Raw genomic sequence first — 19,553 nt, forward strand, 5'->3', positions numbered from 1 at the left:
TTTTCAGAAAAGTTGACCTCTGACCTTGAGGTCGAGGTCACCACAATTCAAATGTGTCTCAGATTTTCAGTATGGTATCAATTTGAAATTCATTGGTTACTTCCAAGATTTTAAGAAAATATGACCTCTGACTGTGACTTTGAGATTCACATTCATCTGAGATATTTAGTAGATGCACCTAAGATACGCTGCGTTTTTGCATTTCACCACAATAACAACAGCAAACCTTGATTTCTTGGATTTCTTGGATTTCTCTTGTTTGTAAAAGTCACAACCTGCTAGAACCCTCTCCAGAAAAGCCACTTACATATTCCAAGGATTTATATTTACAAGAACTAGTTCTTTTGAAAGGAGATCGAGAATTACGAGCGACCAAAAAGACATTTTAATTGTAAACTGGACATAAGAAACAATACCAGCTGTGATCACACCCTTTACGTGCCATAAACAAATAAAGACATTTTCATCTTTTCCAATCAGCTGTTGGATCACTGCGTCCTTTTCTGTCACACACACACACAACTGAAAATGATCAGGTCTTGGTGTCTCAATGATAATGTATTCTCTCTTATTTGACTTTTTAATGGGCTTTCACCTAATTATCATCACATGGTTCCAAAGATGTGTGCTGGGGAGCAAACTGAGGAGTCTGGGAACAAAAGGAGGTCAGATCTGGAAGTGTTGGCACATGGCCTGATCCGCTCTGGTACCCCCCTCTCCCTGTTTTTGTGCAGTGATAAATTTTCCCCTTGAAGATGATGTCAATATGTTGATGTGCCTTCCTTTATTAAGATACCATCCAACTGATAACAAGTCCTGCTGTGTATTACCAACATAAATAATTAGAACAGAGACCAAGGAACGGCAGGTGGCTTTTGGCACAAAGAAATAATCATACTTGATGTGGAAAATAAAGTAAAAGGACCCATCTGTTCACGGCAGGGGGAGGCGAAAAAACACGTTAACATATTGTCAGTAACATTATGAAATACACAGTTAATAATTTTGTCATGGCACATGGCTCTGGACACTTGTTTTAAATAATCTAACAGAAGTGAGCCAGGCCCTGCTTCGATGCTTCAAATTAACCGCAGATTTGCACGCTCATGACTACCGGCCATTTTGTCACACGCTCTGCCAATTATTTACTCAAAGGGCTGATGAAGAAGGAGGCTGAAAAATATGTAACGGAGAAATTACAACATGTGGTACAGTATCTGACCAGATAACTGTCTGTCCAATACTTTGATTCAGAGTAGTGCACATAGGGGGAGATTTTAGGCAATTATTTGTGTTGTGAGCAAATTTGTGCCATTGAAAAATTTACAGTATGCGCCTAGGCTCAGCTGCCTTTTTGAATATATTAGAAAGCCAAAATTACCGCAATAAAGAGGTTGTCTATGATGGCCACTTGAGCCAATCAAAGTTCAAGAGGGCTCTTGTCAAGGGCTCTTTGACTGCTATGAGAAATCCGTGGCATATTTAGGCCACCTCAGGTGCCTGCATTGATATAATCTCCTCTTACTCCATTGTGTACCAACAGGTTCATCAGTGAGGGCTGTTCTACAAATCAAATTTATTTACTTGCTTGATTGAGATGATCAGTTTAATGTTTACCGGTGTGTGGAATCATCTTTGGTATATAAATGAGATGATTAAGGCTGCAGGGCTTCCCTGCTCAGGGATCTAACAGACGCCTCAGAACACAGCACTGACTGAACTTCAGTGCACATTTCCTGCTTATTTACTGCTGTTTTCTCACAGCTTTTTCTGCATGACTCTGGAAAAAAGGAGAAGTAATTTTAATCAAAAAAAAATTAAATTAAAAAACACTGTAGCCTGCAGCCAAACCACTGATTATTATCTTAGAAGATCACAGGTACCATGTAGGCTGTAAACAGATAATCCACTCCTCAAGGTTCATGTAAACATTTTTGAATTATAGGTAATTTATTGATAATGTAAAAAAGTGAAATATCATTAAATAAATAACATGCTATAGCCACTATCCAAAACAGCAGAAGTTCAGTTCATAGTTTTCAGTTAAAGCTGTTGCATGTTGATTTTAGTGACTCACTTAATAAAAAAGTAATCTGTTCTCTACAACAGTGGCTGATTTCTATAATCATATTGATATATTACAGGTGCATGACTTTGAACAACTATAACCAGGTGACAGTAGAAACGTACATGATGTTTTAATGTCTTATAATGTTGAAGTAAACAAGGCCCCTCTGTTTGTAGCCTTCACGGGCCGCTCAACGCAACATCTCATTAGCATTTCTGGTTACGTTTAGGAACCTTTTAAACTCTCCCAGCTGTATGCAATGAAGATCATTTCTATTTTATGTTTCTAAAATCTAAAATATAGCTTTAAAACCAATGAAATTGATTTTTACTGAGAAAATAAAAGTCTAATGACCACTGAGGAGCGTGAAGGTCAATACACATAGCAGGGTAGTGTTTCCCATACATAGACTTAACCTGGGTAGGCTAACATGCTGAGATCTGTTTTTGGTGCAGTTTAGCATTTGATTCCTTCTTTAACAATAATGACACACATGTTGCTACAGTCCAACACCACGCAGTATAAAGTGCTTTAAGACCTCTACAGTATCTTCATCTTTCTCACAAACATTATCAGTTTCAACCTTAACCTATTACTTCAATCCTCCTAAAACTAAACACCCATTTCAAGCCTCTTTCCGATCTTGTTTCAATTAAGAGTAACACGCTCAGCGAAGATGCCGAGGTGCAACAGCAGCAACAGAGGGGGGGAAATGCTAGCACGTCTTCTCTAAAATGGCTGCTCCTGTATCCCTTGCAGGGAAACATTATTCCTAATAAAAGTTCCTTGGAGAGTTCTTTGAACCTGAAAAGAAACACTGCCTATACCCAGGAGCAAAGAAGGCCATTACAGCTTGTAGTGGAAGATTTAATAGGTGTCATAATTTATCATGTAAACCGAAAAGTGTTTCTTAATTAAGTGCGAGCGTTAATGAATTTTTTAATTTGATCCCTGTAAGTACTTTGCCATGCTAATTGCAATATTCCACACATTAGTTATCGGCTATTGCCCTTGGCTATTTGCTGTCGTGAGGGAAGGATCCTCTTTTCCCTTCAGCTTAAGTTCATTAACTGAGTCTAAGCAAAAACTACGGGCACTATGAGTATGTGGAATATTTGGGTCTTATGTTCTGATAAATATAAAGATTTTATTGCAAAGTTGTTTTCATGATGGCCACACTGACAGTGATTTAAATGTCTTTTGCTCTGAAAAACAACGATCAGTTGTACTTGTTAGACATTTGGGCATCTGCTTGCTCCTAACGCCACATCCCTGTACCTCAGAGATTGCACATGAGAGTAATCATTGAGTGAGCTATTTAAAATGACTAATGTAAGCCAGGCTCAGTCTTGATGACTGCCTTTGTATCCAAAGTCTTGCTATCACTGGTGGCAGGCTCATATTGTTCAGCGCAATTAATCTGTTTGAGAAACATAATAATGAAGTTGCCAACTGGTGCCTGCGCTAGTATTTTATTAATCAACTGCAATTAGGCTGTGTCGCTATGTCCTTAGGATGACTTTTCATTCACTTGCAGAAAAAAGCAGTACGCCAGCCCAACAGTGCACTCAGTGAGAAATACCGTTCGCCGCTACAGAGATCACAGATGGGCTCAGACAGACATAAAGCAATAACAATGTGGGGAAATTACTGTCAGCCGCTATGCAAATGCTAGTGAGTTTTGGCTCTGGGTATTAAATTTGTCTACTTTATAAGTGATTTCAGAAAGAACCAAAGCCATTTTAGAGTTGCTGAATTTTAGTAAGGATCGGCACCGTCACTTACGGATGATACAACTGTATAATCCACACTGGTTACAAACAGAGACAGGCTACTGTAAACTTCCTTTGCTGGGAGGAAAAATGGCAACACAGCTGATGATGTTTCTGATTTTTTACATACCCGAGGGTCTGTTCAAGTCTGAGCAGGTCTAGGTCAATAGTTAACCTAGACCTGCTCAGAAAGTACTTAAAACCACAGTAGTTTACAATGTTTTGACATTGCAATGTTTAATGAATACTTGGAAACGACAATGTTTAGACAAGTGAAATTCAAGGTGGTACTCTGTTCACGGCCATCAAGTCAAACCATCAACCAATCTCCATTTAAAAGAAAATAATATTTAACACAATCGGTGTTAAATAAGTGAGTGAAATATAAAGTATACAGCAAACATGCCCAACATGGAAAAAAAAAAAAATCTGCTTTCTGTGTTTTTCCTCTGATAAAAATTTAAACTATCTACCGTTTGTCAATTAAATATGGCAAACAGTACATAAATGTGGTTGATAGAAAGCTGTTTTCCACCACAGAACTAGACAACTAGTTCATGATGTCTTTACAGCATTTTCAGGGGAAGAAATCTTGAAAATTGTACTTCTGACTGACCTCAGATAGGGCATGGATTGGTATTGATTTGTTACACTCAATTCTCTATTTGCTTTGTTTCAGCTACATTTAGATTGAAGCACTAATATAAATGTTTAAACACAGAGTGTCTTGCCTAAAAATCTCTGTACTTCGGCTGTTTGTGAGTCCGCTCGTGTATGTTTCCTGTCATCATTTTAAAAACCTCAAATTATAAGCACCCATTTACATCTTTTCTCCTCTGTTCTTCTTTTCTCTTTGTTTTCTGTCTCTACTATCCAAATTCATTCATACAGTCACTTTTTTACTATCTTCCCTCCCTTTAAAAACATGGAACTACAAGGAGTGGCTGTGGGGTGAATGTGTGTGAATATTAGATTAGCACTTCAGTAGGAAAAAGCATAGAAAAAAGTGCTTGTGTGAATGGTTGAATGAGGCATGTTGTATAAAGGACCATGAGTGCTCAGGCAGAGTAGAAAAGTGTTATATAAGAACCATTTACAACAAGCTGCATTCTGCTTAAACTATCAGGAAAAAGGAAGCTGACAAGCTGAACTGTTAATGGGGACGGTTATCCACTTCCAGCAAAGCATTTCAAGCAAAAATACCATTCAATTTTCAGAGGGAACCATTCAAATATTCTTTAAGGATCACGTCCAACCCCAAACTGCTCTCCAATGACTGCACAGCTGCAGTCAACTTGCTAGTTTTGCACTGGAACTAATTTTCACTTATTTCTGACTACCACACAACACAGTTTGAACTTGTTTTTATCTCTGCATGTTGCTTCTGTTCTTACAGGATCATATCATCATATTTCACCTCACACACTTTGTTGTTCTCATGCCTGGTAGTGTGTTGCTGTGTACTGGCTCCTGCCAAACGTATTGGTAGTATGACTTAATTAATATACTGCGTGCACGTGTGCGTGCATATATAAACATGCATAAAAGTGTAAGAGGTTCCCTTTCAAACAGAACAATCAAAAAACAACTTTGATCAAACTGTGTGTGTTAGTTTTTCAAACTTAACTAATGCATGAATTTATTCAATTCATACCACACACTGAATCAGAGCTTCAGCTGATTATTCTAAGATATAATATCCTGCACAATGCTGCAGCGGGTTTCTCCTCCCTTCACCCCGTGGCAGTATAGTCACGGTTAAGATGGATTTGCTAAGCCCTTTAATTTAGCCAAAGCCAAAGGAACACAAGGCCATTAACACAAATTTTATCCTCAAACCCCGCCCCTTCGTGTCATGACATTCAAGTTTAATGGAAAACTCAGGAAAGGCAAACGCCTCCCCATAAATGTTTCATGAAGTAATTCCACCCATATGAAGAAACTCAGAAAAAAATCTGTTGACATTATCCTGACAATGTTGCCGGAGCATCTGCAGAGGAAATGTATTTAATATTCACAGGGCTTCTTACACTCTGACATTAGCCGAAGAAGATAATCCCTCAAAGATTAAATTAAATGTGGGCTGAAGTGTTTAGTGCTGCTATTGTTTTCATTAGTACAAAAAAAAAGGGAATTGTACTCAGTGTGTATGGTATTAAATCGTGCATCTGGGCGAGCACTTGACATCCACACTCCCCCGCTCCTCTGATAAAACATAATATCATTCTGTGTCCATAATCTCCAAGCAGCAGGTTAGCATTAGAGTTTTTAACTACACTTAGCGGTTACTAAATATGCATTTCTGGTATTAAAATAAATCTTCTGTTGAGATAAGAGCAGAAGGTGCACTGCACTCCTCTGCTGATTCGGGACATTTGCTCATCTTCACTTCATAGAGGTGAAAAGGGCCTGATGGTGGATTGTATGGATGATAATGTGGAACATTTTGGTATTTATTAAAGTAACCTGATGTTCTCTGTTCCAAGAGCTTTTTGGGGAAATGTCAACAGGTTGAAAGAAAGCAACATCTGTGAATGTTGATTAATTATGGTTTGACAGATGTTGCTAAATGTCTGCGTACTCCGGGATTTGAACGAACAGTCGAAGGTTTTTCTAAATCTTGTTACCAGCAAGTTTTAAAATAGATGTCATACAGCCTTGGGTTTGTTGTTGTTGTTGTTTTTAATCCATGTATACATAATAAATACAACTATTAACTCACAATTGTTTAAATTTTTAAATTATAAATTGACCTAATAGAATTAATAAGTGACATTATATCACATCTCACAGTAGGATATCTCAACAATACAATAATAACAATAAAGTCATAATAATGAATTAAATTGTGGAAGAAAATAACTAATGAATAAGCACAATTTTATTTTGCTTTTCATTAGGGATGGATGGGAATTGATAAGAATTTAGCAAATTCGATTTCATTATATAATATTATTGGTAAGCTATCACTTTGGGTCTCATCCTCACTGGGGTCTCATTGGCTCTGCTTTGAGGGTTCACCAAACAGGGTTCACAAACACAAAAAACAAAACTGTTTCTTACCCAAGATGATTGGAAATCCTAAGATCCATCAGTATGTCTGCAGGGAAATAAAAATCTCCACATTACAGTCTCCTTCACATACATGTGGGCTTCGCTTTTGATCACTAATATAATAAAGTAATTTAATCAGTGAAATGATGTGAGGGGGAAAAAAACAAGGTCTCCAAAAAGTGGGCATCTCTTCCTCGGAGCACTGCAGACGTGCTGATGTGATTTGTGCTTGTGCTTCAGTAAGAAACGTAGTTACATTTGTGGTGTGATGTGCATGTAGTGAGCTGTTATGTTGTAAACTGTCTGAATTTGCTTGTATAAAATAGCACTGATCCTGTCGCTCGGTACACTCGGCCAGAGGAGGAAAAATATGTTTCTGTCAGTCTGAACAACCTTACTGCTAAAGAGACAGACAGCGAAAGCAGACAGTATATACTCGGTTTTAACATCCCCTTGGTGTCATTTTTTCATAATCGATTCTGTCACTAGTTAGACTTACATTAGTTTATGTTAGCTATTAGCCGCAACCAACCAACCAACCATATGAAGTCACGTTCCGTACTGACTGAAGGTGGTGCTAAACATTTTTTTAAACTTTAACTTTAAGGACTTATTTCTTAAGTCCAGCTTCACAGACAGAGTTACATCTATGTCAGTTTTTGAGAGCAGGACTCAATGGTGTAAATTAGCGTTTATATGTGTAGTGTTTCATGTCCTCTTTTAAAGTAATGCAGTGGAAGTAATCAGTTACTCCCAAGAGAACAGTTTACCAAAGTAATTTATTCATTTATTCAATTTATTAATCAGGGTGTGCATGATCTTTCTCTTAGTATTTAGGCATGAACACAAAGCTGATGGCACACAGCAAAAATGAAAATCAACACAAAGACACTTTGAAGCTATCACTACAGTGATTCTACTGTAGAAGCATCAGTGGATAGAAATGGAGGCTGCAGCCTGACTGTTCATCACTGCCTTTGTTACCTGTTGAAGTTCAGGGTCTGGCTTCTGGGCTCGGCATTCACACAGCTTTAACCAAGTATTTTGATGTTATTTGGCATTAATGTTTTTGATTTTGTGCAAATAAATACAAAATCCATAAAATAAATGCCATATTTCCTTTTTTTTTTCTGGACAGCTTTCTTGTCAAATCTGACACTTGTATATTGGTGTTGAGTTTGGCAAACTGGACATTGTACAAATTATAATGCAACCCCTGGGGTGACATGTTTCAGCAAAATACCTTGAGATTAAAGGTTTACCTTCAGCCAGCCGACTCTTGGTAATCCAGTGAAGGTCCATCCCCTTCACCATGGTTGGCCCCTGCCAATTTAGGACCCCTGACACGCAGGGTTGCCCCCTCTGTCAGCCTGGTGTGGCTGATCAAGCTGTTCCAACAACTGGAAGACATCACAAGTTAAACACTCATTATTTTAATTTGATGCTAATCATGTGTTAATGAGACTAATCCTTGCAATGATTCAGGTAATTTGCTTAATGGCTGCCTAGAGTCCAGATTACAGCAATCAGTCACGTTTGATAAGACGTCTGTTGCGGGGCAGGGGGGAAAACTCGGTGGAGGAGTAGAGGACAGGGAACAGGTGAAGGCCAGCAGGCCTCCAGGAGAGTGGAGACATGCTAGTTCATCGGCCCTCTCACCTTTGAGCCATTAATGTCTTGGCGCTGCATCGAGGGGAGAGCTTTTTTGATATTTCCCCTCAATCATCACTCCACACACTATTTCTACACTGTTTCCACCACGATGGATGCTGAACATATTGTGAAGGAGCATCCTCATCAAGAACAGTGGCACAAGTTGTCAAATGAAATGTAAATGAAAGTGCTCATTCGTCAGATCGTGTATTATTTAGGCCATACCTGGGATAATTTAAAGGCTTGCACCATCATGAAAATGCTCATTGTTTTAATGTTTTTAATTTCCATATCTTCTATATTGTACGTTTTATCATATTTGCAGTTTTGTAACACAATATAGAAAAATGCTCAAAGGTTAACTTGTTTTGTTTACATGTTATTTTCTCAGCTAATTTCTCTGGTAAAAGTATTGTCTCAATGATTAGTAGGAGTTATATTTAAAACTTTCATCAAATATGTTCTTTTAGGATTCAGTGAGTCAAACGAGTCATTTTTAAGTTGTACTTCACAACTTATATTTGAATGACCATGTATCCTATGTATCAAGTCTTGCAGTTGACAGAGCCTTCCTGGCTGCCATGCAGTAACACCTGTACATTTAACTAGCTAGTGTGAATCTCAGCTAAGCTATCAACAAGCAAGCTCAGGCTAGCTAAGCTAAGCTAACTAAACAAGCTAACTACATAAATGTAACGTATTTTCCACTCAGCAGTCACTATGCTAACTTTACTGAACTATTTTTGGTACGTCTTACCTGTCGACATTTTTTCTCTCTGGACACAGTTCAGACTAAGCCAGGTTGTCAAACTTGAGCTTCCAGAAAATTATAAGCTAGCTAAGGGGTGGGGCAAGCTGACTTCAAATTCACTGGAATGCAAAAAACTCATTGTTTTCAGTGTTGCCAACTCCTCAGTAAAGAAAATCGCTATTGGTTGTCCTAAAAGTCGCTAGAAGTCGCTAAATGACGTCATCGCCTAATTTGCATAATTGATCATGCTAATCTAATTGTAACCTATGTTGTTGGAGAGAGAAATAACATCGTGGAAGAGACATAAAGTGAGTAAAAAACGTCCTAAATGCATTTAGAGTCTATTTAGAACTACAAATTAAATTTCTTTTAGCAATTATTGTTTTTTTTAATGTCACAATTCCAACCCTGCTCCTTTACCCGGGCTTGGACCGGCAAGTGACCCGAAATAGGCACTTTGGTGGAGTTACTTTGTGTGTGTGTGTGTGTGTTTATAAGTAGTTTTAAACCTTGTGATCCACAAAACAGCATAAGAGTAAAAGAGTAAAAGAAGAACTGACTGCGTTACAGCACCCGCTGCTTGTTGAGAGTAAAAGCGATACGCGCTTTCACGTCTTTTTTTAGCAACTTTCTTTAGAAAAAAAGTCGCTAAGGGGTCTGAAAACTCGCTAAATATAGCGACAAAGTCGCTAAATTGGCAACACTGATTGTTTTGAATATATTCTTATATATATAATGTTTTGAATATATTCTTTTAGCTCTTAATGGCTAATTCAATACAGTAAAACGTTTTTTTGGGAAATTTTCTTAACATAACCGGTTAAAAATTTATGAAAAAATTAAGTTTGTAGTGTGACAAGTATCTCTGCCGTAACCCTTACCTTAGGGTGCCCCTTCCACCCCAAAGTTTCCATCTTCCTTTCCATCACATTTTTCTAAAAGTCATTAATAAATTATTTATTTATTGCAATTTATTTAATTAACTACACAAAATAGACATTTTAAAATACATTGGAGGTGAGTTAAAAACAAAACAACAAAACAAAACATAAATCACCTAGGAAGTTTTAAAAACGCTTTTAAAAAATGTAGTTTGGGGCAGTTATGATTTGACTGACATGGCTCTAAGCCAAAGACAGCGTAGAGCTTGTTCATAAATCTGTGCATCAAACTCTCTCTTTAAATTATGGCTCTGAGACTCCAAAGAGACAAAAACATGACTTTGTCTATTTATTTAATGCATTTAAAGCTTTACACAAAAACTAATAATAGCGTCAGTTAAATTACGTCAGTGGAAAAACTAAAGGTAGTATAAACCATAAACAAATACACCATAAAAGCAACAACAACAACAATGACAATAATGATAATACTACTACTACTACTACTAATAATAATAATAATAATGTCTCTTAGAAATACAGCTGGATCTTTGTCCCAAGAGGAAGAATGAATGAGTGATCTCTCTCCCTGACTCAGATCAAGCCGGGGATGCTACGCCCCTGACAAATAGCTGCAGCATAATGACCTGTGAGTGCTAACAAATATAAATCGTTTTCTCTTGCATTTTTACTGTCGTCAAAACAAATGCTCATTAGCCTTTTATGAGGGATTGTGTGAATAATAAATAGATCCTAATTACCCCCTATCACAAATGCAAATGTGTGAATTAAAAGCAACGGGTAGTAAAACAATAGAGCTACTTTTCCTAGTTAATATTATATGTACAGTTACTGACTTATTGAGCATGAATGGCTTAAATTAATTGTTGTGACCAGTTGCTTTACTTTACATTATTGTAGTGACGATTAATCTTTAATATGTCCCATTCCCACTAAGAGCATGTATTTCTTGGCGCTAATAAAGCTCTAATCTTTTTGTAGCTGTTCAGTATAAGATAACTTTTAAAACATCTGCACTTTGATCTTACGACTATAAAAATAACAAATATTTTTTAATGATTTCATTCAGTTTATGGGTTACGTGTCTAAGCATGCAATAAAGAACTTGGTTTATGGCACGTGTCTATTTGCATATTGCTTATCAAATACACAAATAAACAGCTTTATAATGGGGGAGCTTTAAAACAGCAGCACTGTGTCAAATCAGCATCACTGTTTAGACTTCTATGAAGCCCATTTGTCACCTCGGAGGATAACCTATATTTTACACACTAATCTGAGCTAAAGCATGTCAGATGCCTGTACAGGGGGCCCAGTCTATTGTTCAGGCTGAGGGCTTATCCCTGTTTCACATGCTGAGCGACAGCAGACTTATGAGTCAGCCATGTTGTCACCACTTTCTCCTCAAATGCAGTTAAATCTGTTTCGTGTATTACTGAACACACACACACACACACACCTTTTGTTGCCCTCCTATCCCACTGAGACTGCTGGGTTCAGAACATGCATACCTACACATTGCTGTCCCATTAGAGCTGAGCTTTCATCAAAGATAACAAATGAATAGTATTCAATGAAATTTTCAATAATATTAATGAAATAAATAATATTACATTAGCCAGTGTACAGACTTATATAGTATGATGTTTAATCAAGTTAGATTTTTTAATTATCATTGATCTTTTTAACTTACTTGGCTATACTATAACACTCTCCAGTGTTAAATTACATTCAAGTGCTGGCAGCAAGATTTACCAAAATAAAAGTTTTATTTTACGTTGCGCTTACTCTAATCTGTCTATGCGGAATCAAGGAACACACTGAGACTTAAGGCTTCACCATTTACAGTATTCAGCTCTATTCACATAATGGCTAGTGTATAAACTTTATTTACTTTTCTAAATTTCTGTAGAATTTTCTTTAGTGGTTTATTAAGCTCATGCTTCTGTGGTTCACATAAGGTTTTGTCTCCTTTTTCTTTTTTCTTTTTTTTACATTGGAATGAGTCCACATGGCCCCAAACTTTTGAACAGGTGTTAAATAACACTCGGCAGATTGGCTCTCCACCATTCTTGAGCATTTCTGCTTGAATTCAGTCTGAGCCCAGTGACTTACCACTCTTCAGTTTATTTATCACTCGCTGGACTTTACTTAAAGTGATTATTGTGTCTATTCCTCAATGTCAATGATTTGGATTCCCATCAGGACTGCTGGGTTTAGCCAAAGTTTGTTAGGGTTCTGCCGTTTTCAGCGAGCAGCGACGGTTTAGTTAGACGTTAGCAGTTTATTCTGCGATCACCTAAATTTTCCTTCATGGTCCAATTTACAGATGAACTAAATAAAAAGTTGTAATAAGAATGAGTGACCCTCTGTTGCGTCAGTGAAGTTAAATGTGTAAAACATGAAGATCTAAGGTTTAAAAAGTTGGAGGGAATCAAAAGTAAGCTGGGCTCAAGTATACCCCCCCAAACTACAGTCTGATAATGAAAATGTAATCAAACTAAAGATAACTGAAAGCTCCTTTTAAAAGCAGGAGTTCATCAAATTTAACCAACATTTAAATGCTAACAAATATTTTAGATTAAACTAAAACCTCTTTCAGTGAGGCGATAAATGCACCGTGCGTTACGGTGGTTCAGATCAAAGCTGGGGTGACTGTCCCCCGCTGTCACGTAGATTACAATCTGTCCAACAACAAAAAGCTTTCTCTCCTACACTTTAACTCATCACGGGGATTACAAAAAAGGTAGCTCGCCACAACGACTTCAATTTCTGTTATTGTTTGCCAGTCAGCTGCGTGTGGATTTAGCAGCTCAAAGCTCAACTGTAACTATTTGTGGATTAGATCAGCCTGATCCATTAGATGGATCGTGATTATAACCATGTCCCAATACACTTCCCCTGTCACACCCCAAGGCTTTGGGTTACATATGGGCACATAGTTTATGGCCGAAGGATTTCAGTGATAATGTACAGCTTATTGTCCACATTCCACACTTACATGACATTCAACACAATCCCAAGAGGAACGGTCAAACTGAAGGAAATTCCCACTCATAAAATTGAATAACAATAATAATATCAAATGAAGACCCAGGGCTTGGATATGACCAGCAAAATGTCTGTGTCATATCGGGGGCAAAGCCTTTTTGGGATTTGGGTATCAGTTATCAGGCAGAGATGGCCTGATTAAATCTCAGCACAGGCTCGTGGCATTTCAGAAAGCAAAAATCAATTTATTAACCTGTTTTCTTGGACATTAATTTTCTATTAGAGGGAAAAACAATGTTTGTTTCTCCCGCTACAGTTTTATAGTTATACAGCAGTTTATAGTTTTTTCTTCTGTAACATATCTCCAATATAGTCTCAGGTGAGTTCATTAAATACTCAGGAAATATTACCCTCTGATTCACCGTCATGGACAAGAAGTGTCTCGGTCCATGTCTGCTCGTGTGACTCCTTGGCTAAACATGTTAGCTTAAATGCTCGTTAATTTAAAAGTTCAATGTGAATTTTTCACAACAACAGTCACCTCAAGGCACTTTACAATACAAGGTAAAGACCTGATAATAATAGAGAGAAAACTCCACTTGGTGACAGTGGGAAGGATAAACTCCCTTTGAACAGGAAGACACCTCCAACAGAACCAGGCCACAGCAGAGGTGAATAATGGACACAGCAACCATGACACAAGTACTGGTTTTGGATTGGTTTTGTCATTTTGATGCTTCCATTTCAGGCGCCACTGTGTGGAACTTTTGGACCAAGACGTCAATATATTTGGAAGCCAAGTTATCTGCTATGAAGCTGGCTAACCAGGCGCATCCATAAACTGTATTATTGAAGTGCAAAGATGCAAATAAGAGCTAATTAGTATTAAGGGACAGACTAAAATAATACTAGAATTTTATTCACTTATCCTGAAGCAAAAACCTTTTGGATGATTTGTAGTGGACAACAAACCATATTATTTGTCAATAATATGTTCAAAAAGCCACTGAGAGCAAATACAGTGGAGAGGTCTAGTAGTGACTGGCTCACAGATACTACCTGCCCGTGTCGAGACAGCTGTCAATTAAAGCGGCCAAACCCAAAATGAAAAAAGATGAGCTCTAACAGGGGAAACTATCCAAATATGGGCAAAAACATTTTTGTATGAGTCTATAAACATGATTTGTAATGTTTTAAACGCTGGATAGTGAAACATGTGAGTCTAAAATGGGAGGAACTGGCTTTTAGATCCAGCCTCAAGTGGACGTTAGAGGAACTGCAATTTTTGTCACCTTTGACTTGGCTTCATTCTTCAGCCTTGAAGCTTTCTGCTTCATAATCACATAAACGTAGAGTGCAATGCTGTGACTATTGACTGGTGTGACTGGGACAGAATTCCAGGTGAAAGCTTTTTCTGCACTGAGAGCTAAAAGTCAGAATATCTTTGCCTTTGCTTTTTCAATTTTGACCTTTTCTGTCTGTTTCTCACAAGTCATATTACTGATAAGTAGAATACTAAATTGCTGGACTTCCACTGTGATTATTGGTATGTTTTCAATACACAGTGGAAAATAAAGCAATTAAACAAAGGTCACAAATGGTCATAAGGTAATGAGATGCATTGTTCAAGAAACACTGTCAGGTGTCTGTAGTCTGGCATAGCAGCCATTTTTAAAAATGTCAAGTTTAATCAAATTAAAACAAAACGTGATTTTAACTGACAATGTTACATAAAAACCCATAAAACAAGAAAAAGCTCCTCCAAAACCACAATCTGATGCACATAAACTAATGAAAAAGGAAGGAGATAAAGTGAAACAACTTTTAAACAGGATGTAACTCTCTGTTAACGGTTGGTTGCTTTTGTGGCACAGAATTAACATCCCCCCTCCTGCAGTTTAAGCCCAAACACTGAGAGGCAGAAAAATATTCCCCTCAGAAACGATCCTCTTGTTGTGAATCAGACACTGCTCCCTTCACAGGTCTCTGCAGGAAATGCTCTGTGGCTTCTGCCTTTCTGATCACTGGCCTGATTAATAGGGGGCTGAATTGAAAACTTAATTGGATGTGGTTACAATTATAAAGCCTTGCTCTCCTCGGAGCGGCAACTCTGACTGTCGGATGGCGCCGGCGGGGGAACAAGATATCAGCGGGGGAAACATGTTCTGTCACACCACCCCCGCGTTATTCCAATAGACAGGGATGTGAGGTGTGTCAGATCGGAGTCGCCCACGGTGGAGCCGTTAAAACACCCAGACTGCTCTGATGGTGGCATCCACTGACCTCCCCAGAAGTCCCCACTGAGTGACCAATTTATCAGTTTGGTAGATCAGTTTCAGTAATTTTTGCACTTTTAAACTCTAAGTGGAAACATCACTTTTCCACAAAACACAAAGTGCTCTTTTCCCCAGCACACCTGGAATCCCAGTTTCCAGCTGAGGAACTGAGCAGTGGGGAGGGAGCCTCTCTGTGCTAAGCAGTGGTTGTGCAGACATGCACGTTCTCTCCCTCAGCATTAGTATTTTTGATCTATCCACTCAGATTTTCCAGCCGATAAACCCTCTCTGAGCTCACCCTCTCCTGACTCACATGCCCCTTCACTGCAGCTGTAACCCTCCTAAGGCCTCCAGAGGTTGAGGGAGCCCTCTTCTGGTCGGAGTCAGCATTACAACCCATCACCACACCACCACCACCACCACAGTCAAGTCTTATCAGGGAAATAAAAAGGGCTCTGTCATAACCAAGGGATCATTCCACGAGGTTCTGGCATGTCCACGAGTGCAGTTTGTCTGGCACACATTATAATCTCTGACATATGTAAGATCCTTGTCATGCTCTTTGCTCATAACTAGAAAGAATTAAAAGAGAGTGAATTTGAACCTTCCTTACATATATTCTGCATTTAGCAGTCTGAAGCAGCAGCTTGCACTGACAAAGGAAAATGGAGCAATCACTAGATTGTGGGCATGAAGCAGGGACTGTGCACTGGGCTCGGCTTTCAATGTACTGAACTATAGACAGCAAAAGGGCATCAAAGAAACTGTTCTTCAAAACCCAACTATGGAGTACTCACATCATAGTTGCAGTACACTCCATAGTAAAATGTACAATCCTGCTTATATCTATAGATATATTATTTATATAGACAGACAGACAGACAGACAGACAGACAGATAGATAGATAGATAGATAGATAGATAGATAGATAGATAGACAGACAGACAGACAGACAGACAGATAGATAGATAGATAGATAGATAGATAGATAGATAGATAGATAGATAGATAGATAGATAGATAGTAGAAATGGAGGCTCCAACGCTACAAGTCTGACTGCTCATCACAGCCTTTGTTAGCAGCTTTTATACAATACATCAAAATATGGAAGTAACAACATAATTGTAACTGTAATGTGATTACTGAATTTAGTACAGTAACTTGTTACATTACTGCATTACTGAAAACTGAAATCTGATTAGAGTGTGTGGAACATGCTGAGATTTGGTTTTGGTGTAACTTTTATTTATAATATATTTTTTAAAGAACATAAAATCATTTAAGAGAATTTAAAATCTATCCTTTTTATGAGTTTAATAACATTGTGTTGTCATGGCAAAGGGTTTTCCCTCCACGTGGGCTGAGGAGAGGCTTTGATTTCAGCACAGCACAAGTCTGAAGCAACAGTGTGTGTGTGTGTGTGTGTGTGTGTGTGTGTGTGTGTGTGTGTGTGTGTGTGTGTGTGTGTGTGTGTGTGTGTGTGTGTGTTTACATATGTGCACATGCATTGTCAAATGACTTCCCTGACCGGGCTCATGGCTAGTTAGCCATGTGTGATAATATCTTTCTCTGTCTGGATACCCCTCTGTACCCTCTCCTCTGTCTTCAGAGAATCTTCCTTTCTCTCCGTCTCTCCCCCCTCAGCCCACACTCTCTCTCTCTGTTGACATGCCAAGTTGATAAAGAGAATGTTTCATTTCATGCCCGGCATCAGCACCATGGCTGCTCTGCATGAGCAGGCCGTCCGTCAGAGCATACGACAAGCGAGGAAGATCCTCGAGCGGCCAGCGCTTCAACGCACAAAGTGAGATGCAAAACAAATGGGCCAAACACAAAGACCGACAGACAGAGAGAGACAGAGAGAGGGAGGGAGCAGGAACCAAACATATGTGCGCATCAGAAAGTCATGTCCTATTTAAGTGACTATTATTAGAGTGGGTCACCATCTGCAAGTCTAGATAAAGCATGGGGGGGAGGAGGGTGGTGACTTGGTGGAAGATGCTCCAAAACAATTATATTAGCACATGCTAGTGCTAGCTTGTTAGCAGCAGACGAGCAGAAATCTCGTGCCACTGAGTATGATGACTTTTCTGAGAGAGCGAGAAGTTTGGCAAAAAGAGTTCCTTCATGAATTTATCCTGTATATATATATATATATATTCCACATTAAACTGATCACTTTTAGTTATAAATCCAAACCTCCTGACTTCACAAATGAAAAAGAAATAGACTGACTGAAATCCAGTAAAACCATTTTCCCCAAGTGTTACATGGGAAATCATATATTTATTTTGTCATATAAGACAATTAAAAAACATAACATTTACCACTGGAGACAATGAGGATATTTTAAATGATGTTTTCTGCAGTTGTTTGTATATGTCTTGGGATAAACATCAAAACCCTGTGTCCTGTTATATTAAAGAAATGACCTCCTGGTCCTCCGTGTTCATATTGAATGCTATAACATCTGGAGGGAGGTTTAGCCACATGCTAGCAAAAACCCTTTCTAGGAAAAAAGAAGAAGAAGAAGAAAACAAACCAAACAAACAAACAAACAAAAAACCCTGTAAAGCCAATCATAAAAGCTCTTAAAGGTCTTTACTCTTCATCGGATGTTGGGAAAAGTGGCCTAATGCTAACATGTTGCTAAGCCAGAAGCACTTGGAAACCAAACATATCCTTATGAAAGCAACTTAGCCTACTTCAACAGAGTGCTGAATCTGAGCCAATGGAAGCAAACTGTTAGGGCCAGATTTATGGTCTGCAGCAGTGCAAATACCAAATACAGTCGGTGTTTACTAAACAAGCATAGTGCCGATTTTGGTACTGAAACGGTGTGGGCGGTTATTCTTTGCAGCTGGTCGTACTGCATACGTATTTGATGGAGTTCACACGTGTCCTTACTAAGGCGTGTGTGACGTGGTTTACTGTAAATTACATTAAATTTAACAATGAACCAAGTCTCATTTTAACCCTGATGCTACTTCAATAGCTGTCACTATTAATGTACATTTAGCTGGCGTGCCTGGAGGATTTCAGAAACAGTACGCTACATCAAAACTTTACAGCGTCCTCTTCCAAATGTTTGGAGCCAAGCCACACAGATTTGCAATCCACAATAATACCGGTATTTTGATGAAAGCAAACTTAACTGAACTGTACACTGAGTGCCGAAGAACCCCAATGTGGCTACAAGGATGTGTGTAGTGTTGGGCATTACATACGTTTTTTTTTCTTGTACAGTGGTTTTTAGCATTTCAAAGCTAATCATAAAAATCTGCTGGTTGTAAAAAGCAATAATAGGTTAATAAAAAGCTGAATTGTTGCCAGATCTTTAGCAAACGGCTGGTTTTCAAACATTTTGGAGAGAACGAGGAGCGCAGTACCGAGGACATGGCCCCACTAACTTGTGCTTGGATATTAAGTTAAAAGAAACCATATTTAAACTATGCACATACTGGGATATAATGTATAAAATCCAAAACATGCAAACAAACAAAGATAAACTCACTCAAAGAATAAGCACAGATAATGTGGCCCGTCGCTGAGATTAAAAAGCATACGACACAAATAATTCAAATGAAAATGTGTCCAGTTGCACCAGAGGGAGTTGAAGTTCCTGTTAATCTGTGTTTGTAATGACGTCATTAGCTCTCAGCTGTTTAAATAGTTGATTAAGGCCCGTGCAGCTTGCACACCGACCCCTGACACCCACAACATCTGTTTTGTTTGTGTGGGCTGAAAACCAGTTGCTCTCACACTGCGCAATATGTGCCTTCATAGCAAGGTGACATTAGCTCTGAGAACAACATACTCACTCCGATTAGCTGCACACTGGAGCGACTGCTGAGGACGTTTTTTTAATGTGGTGTTGCTCGACTGCTGCTGCCCTCTGTGAGGAACAGATATTATTTAGGGAGAATTTGCCTATTTGGTCTATTTTGGGTGAGAAAGGAGAGAAAACGTTTTTTATTTAAAGATATTATACAGATACGGTTGAGCACAAATTTCATTTAGATATTTTCCCTCTAACCTTTGGTGTTATTTATCCATCTAGTTTGTTTTGGTGTTTGTTGAGATAT

At 38.4% G+C, this 19,553-nt stretch overlaps 1 protein-coding gene across 11 annotated transcripts in view; it reads right to left on the reverse strand.

Moving 5' to 3' along the window:
• Positions 1–19,553, reverse strand: part of LOC143421385 (uncharacterized) — a 111,145-nt gene that overhangs the window by 84,744 nt on the left and 6,848 nt on the right. For 4 of the 11 annotated variants that reach the window (XM_076890495.1, XM_076890493.1, XM_076890494.1 and 1 more), the window contains exons 1-3: positions 9,305–9,632; positions 8,157–8,294; positions 6,904–6,940 (exon numbers count right to left, since the gene is read on the reverse strand). In XM_076890495.1, coding sequence (XP_076746610.1) covers positions 6,904–6,940; positions 8,157–8,208 — 89 coding nt within the window. In that variant the 5' untranslated portion in view covers positions 8,209–8,294; positions 9,305–9,632. Of the gene's footprint in view, positions 1–6,903; positions 6,941–8,156; positions 8,295–9,304; positions 9,633–19,553 lie in introns of those variants that run through there. The other 7 variants (XR_013101021.1, XR_013101019.1, XM_076890496.1 and 4 more) reach the window with 7 other exon arrangements.

The sequence above is a fragment of the Maylandia zebra genome, linkage group LG12 (genome assembly GCF_041146795.1).
Source record: "Maylandia zebra isolate NMK-2024a linkage group LG12, Mzebra_GT3a, whole genome shotgun sequence".
NCBI lineage: Eukaryota > Metazoa > Chordata > Actinopteri > Cichliformes > Cichlidae > Maylandia > Maylandia zebra.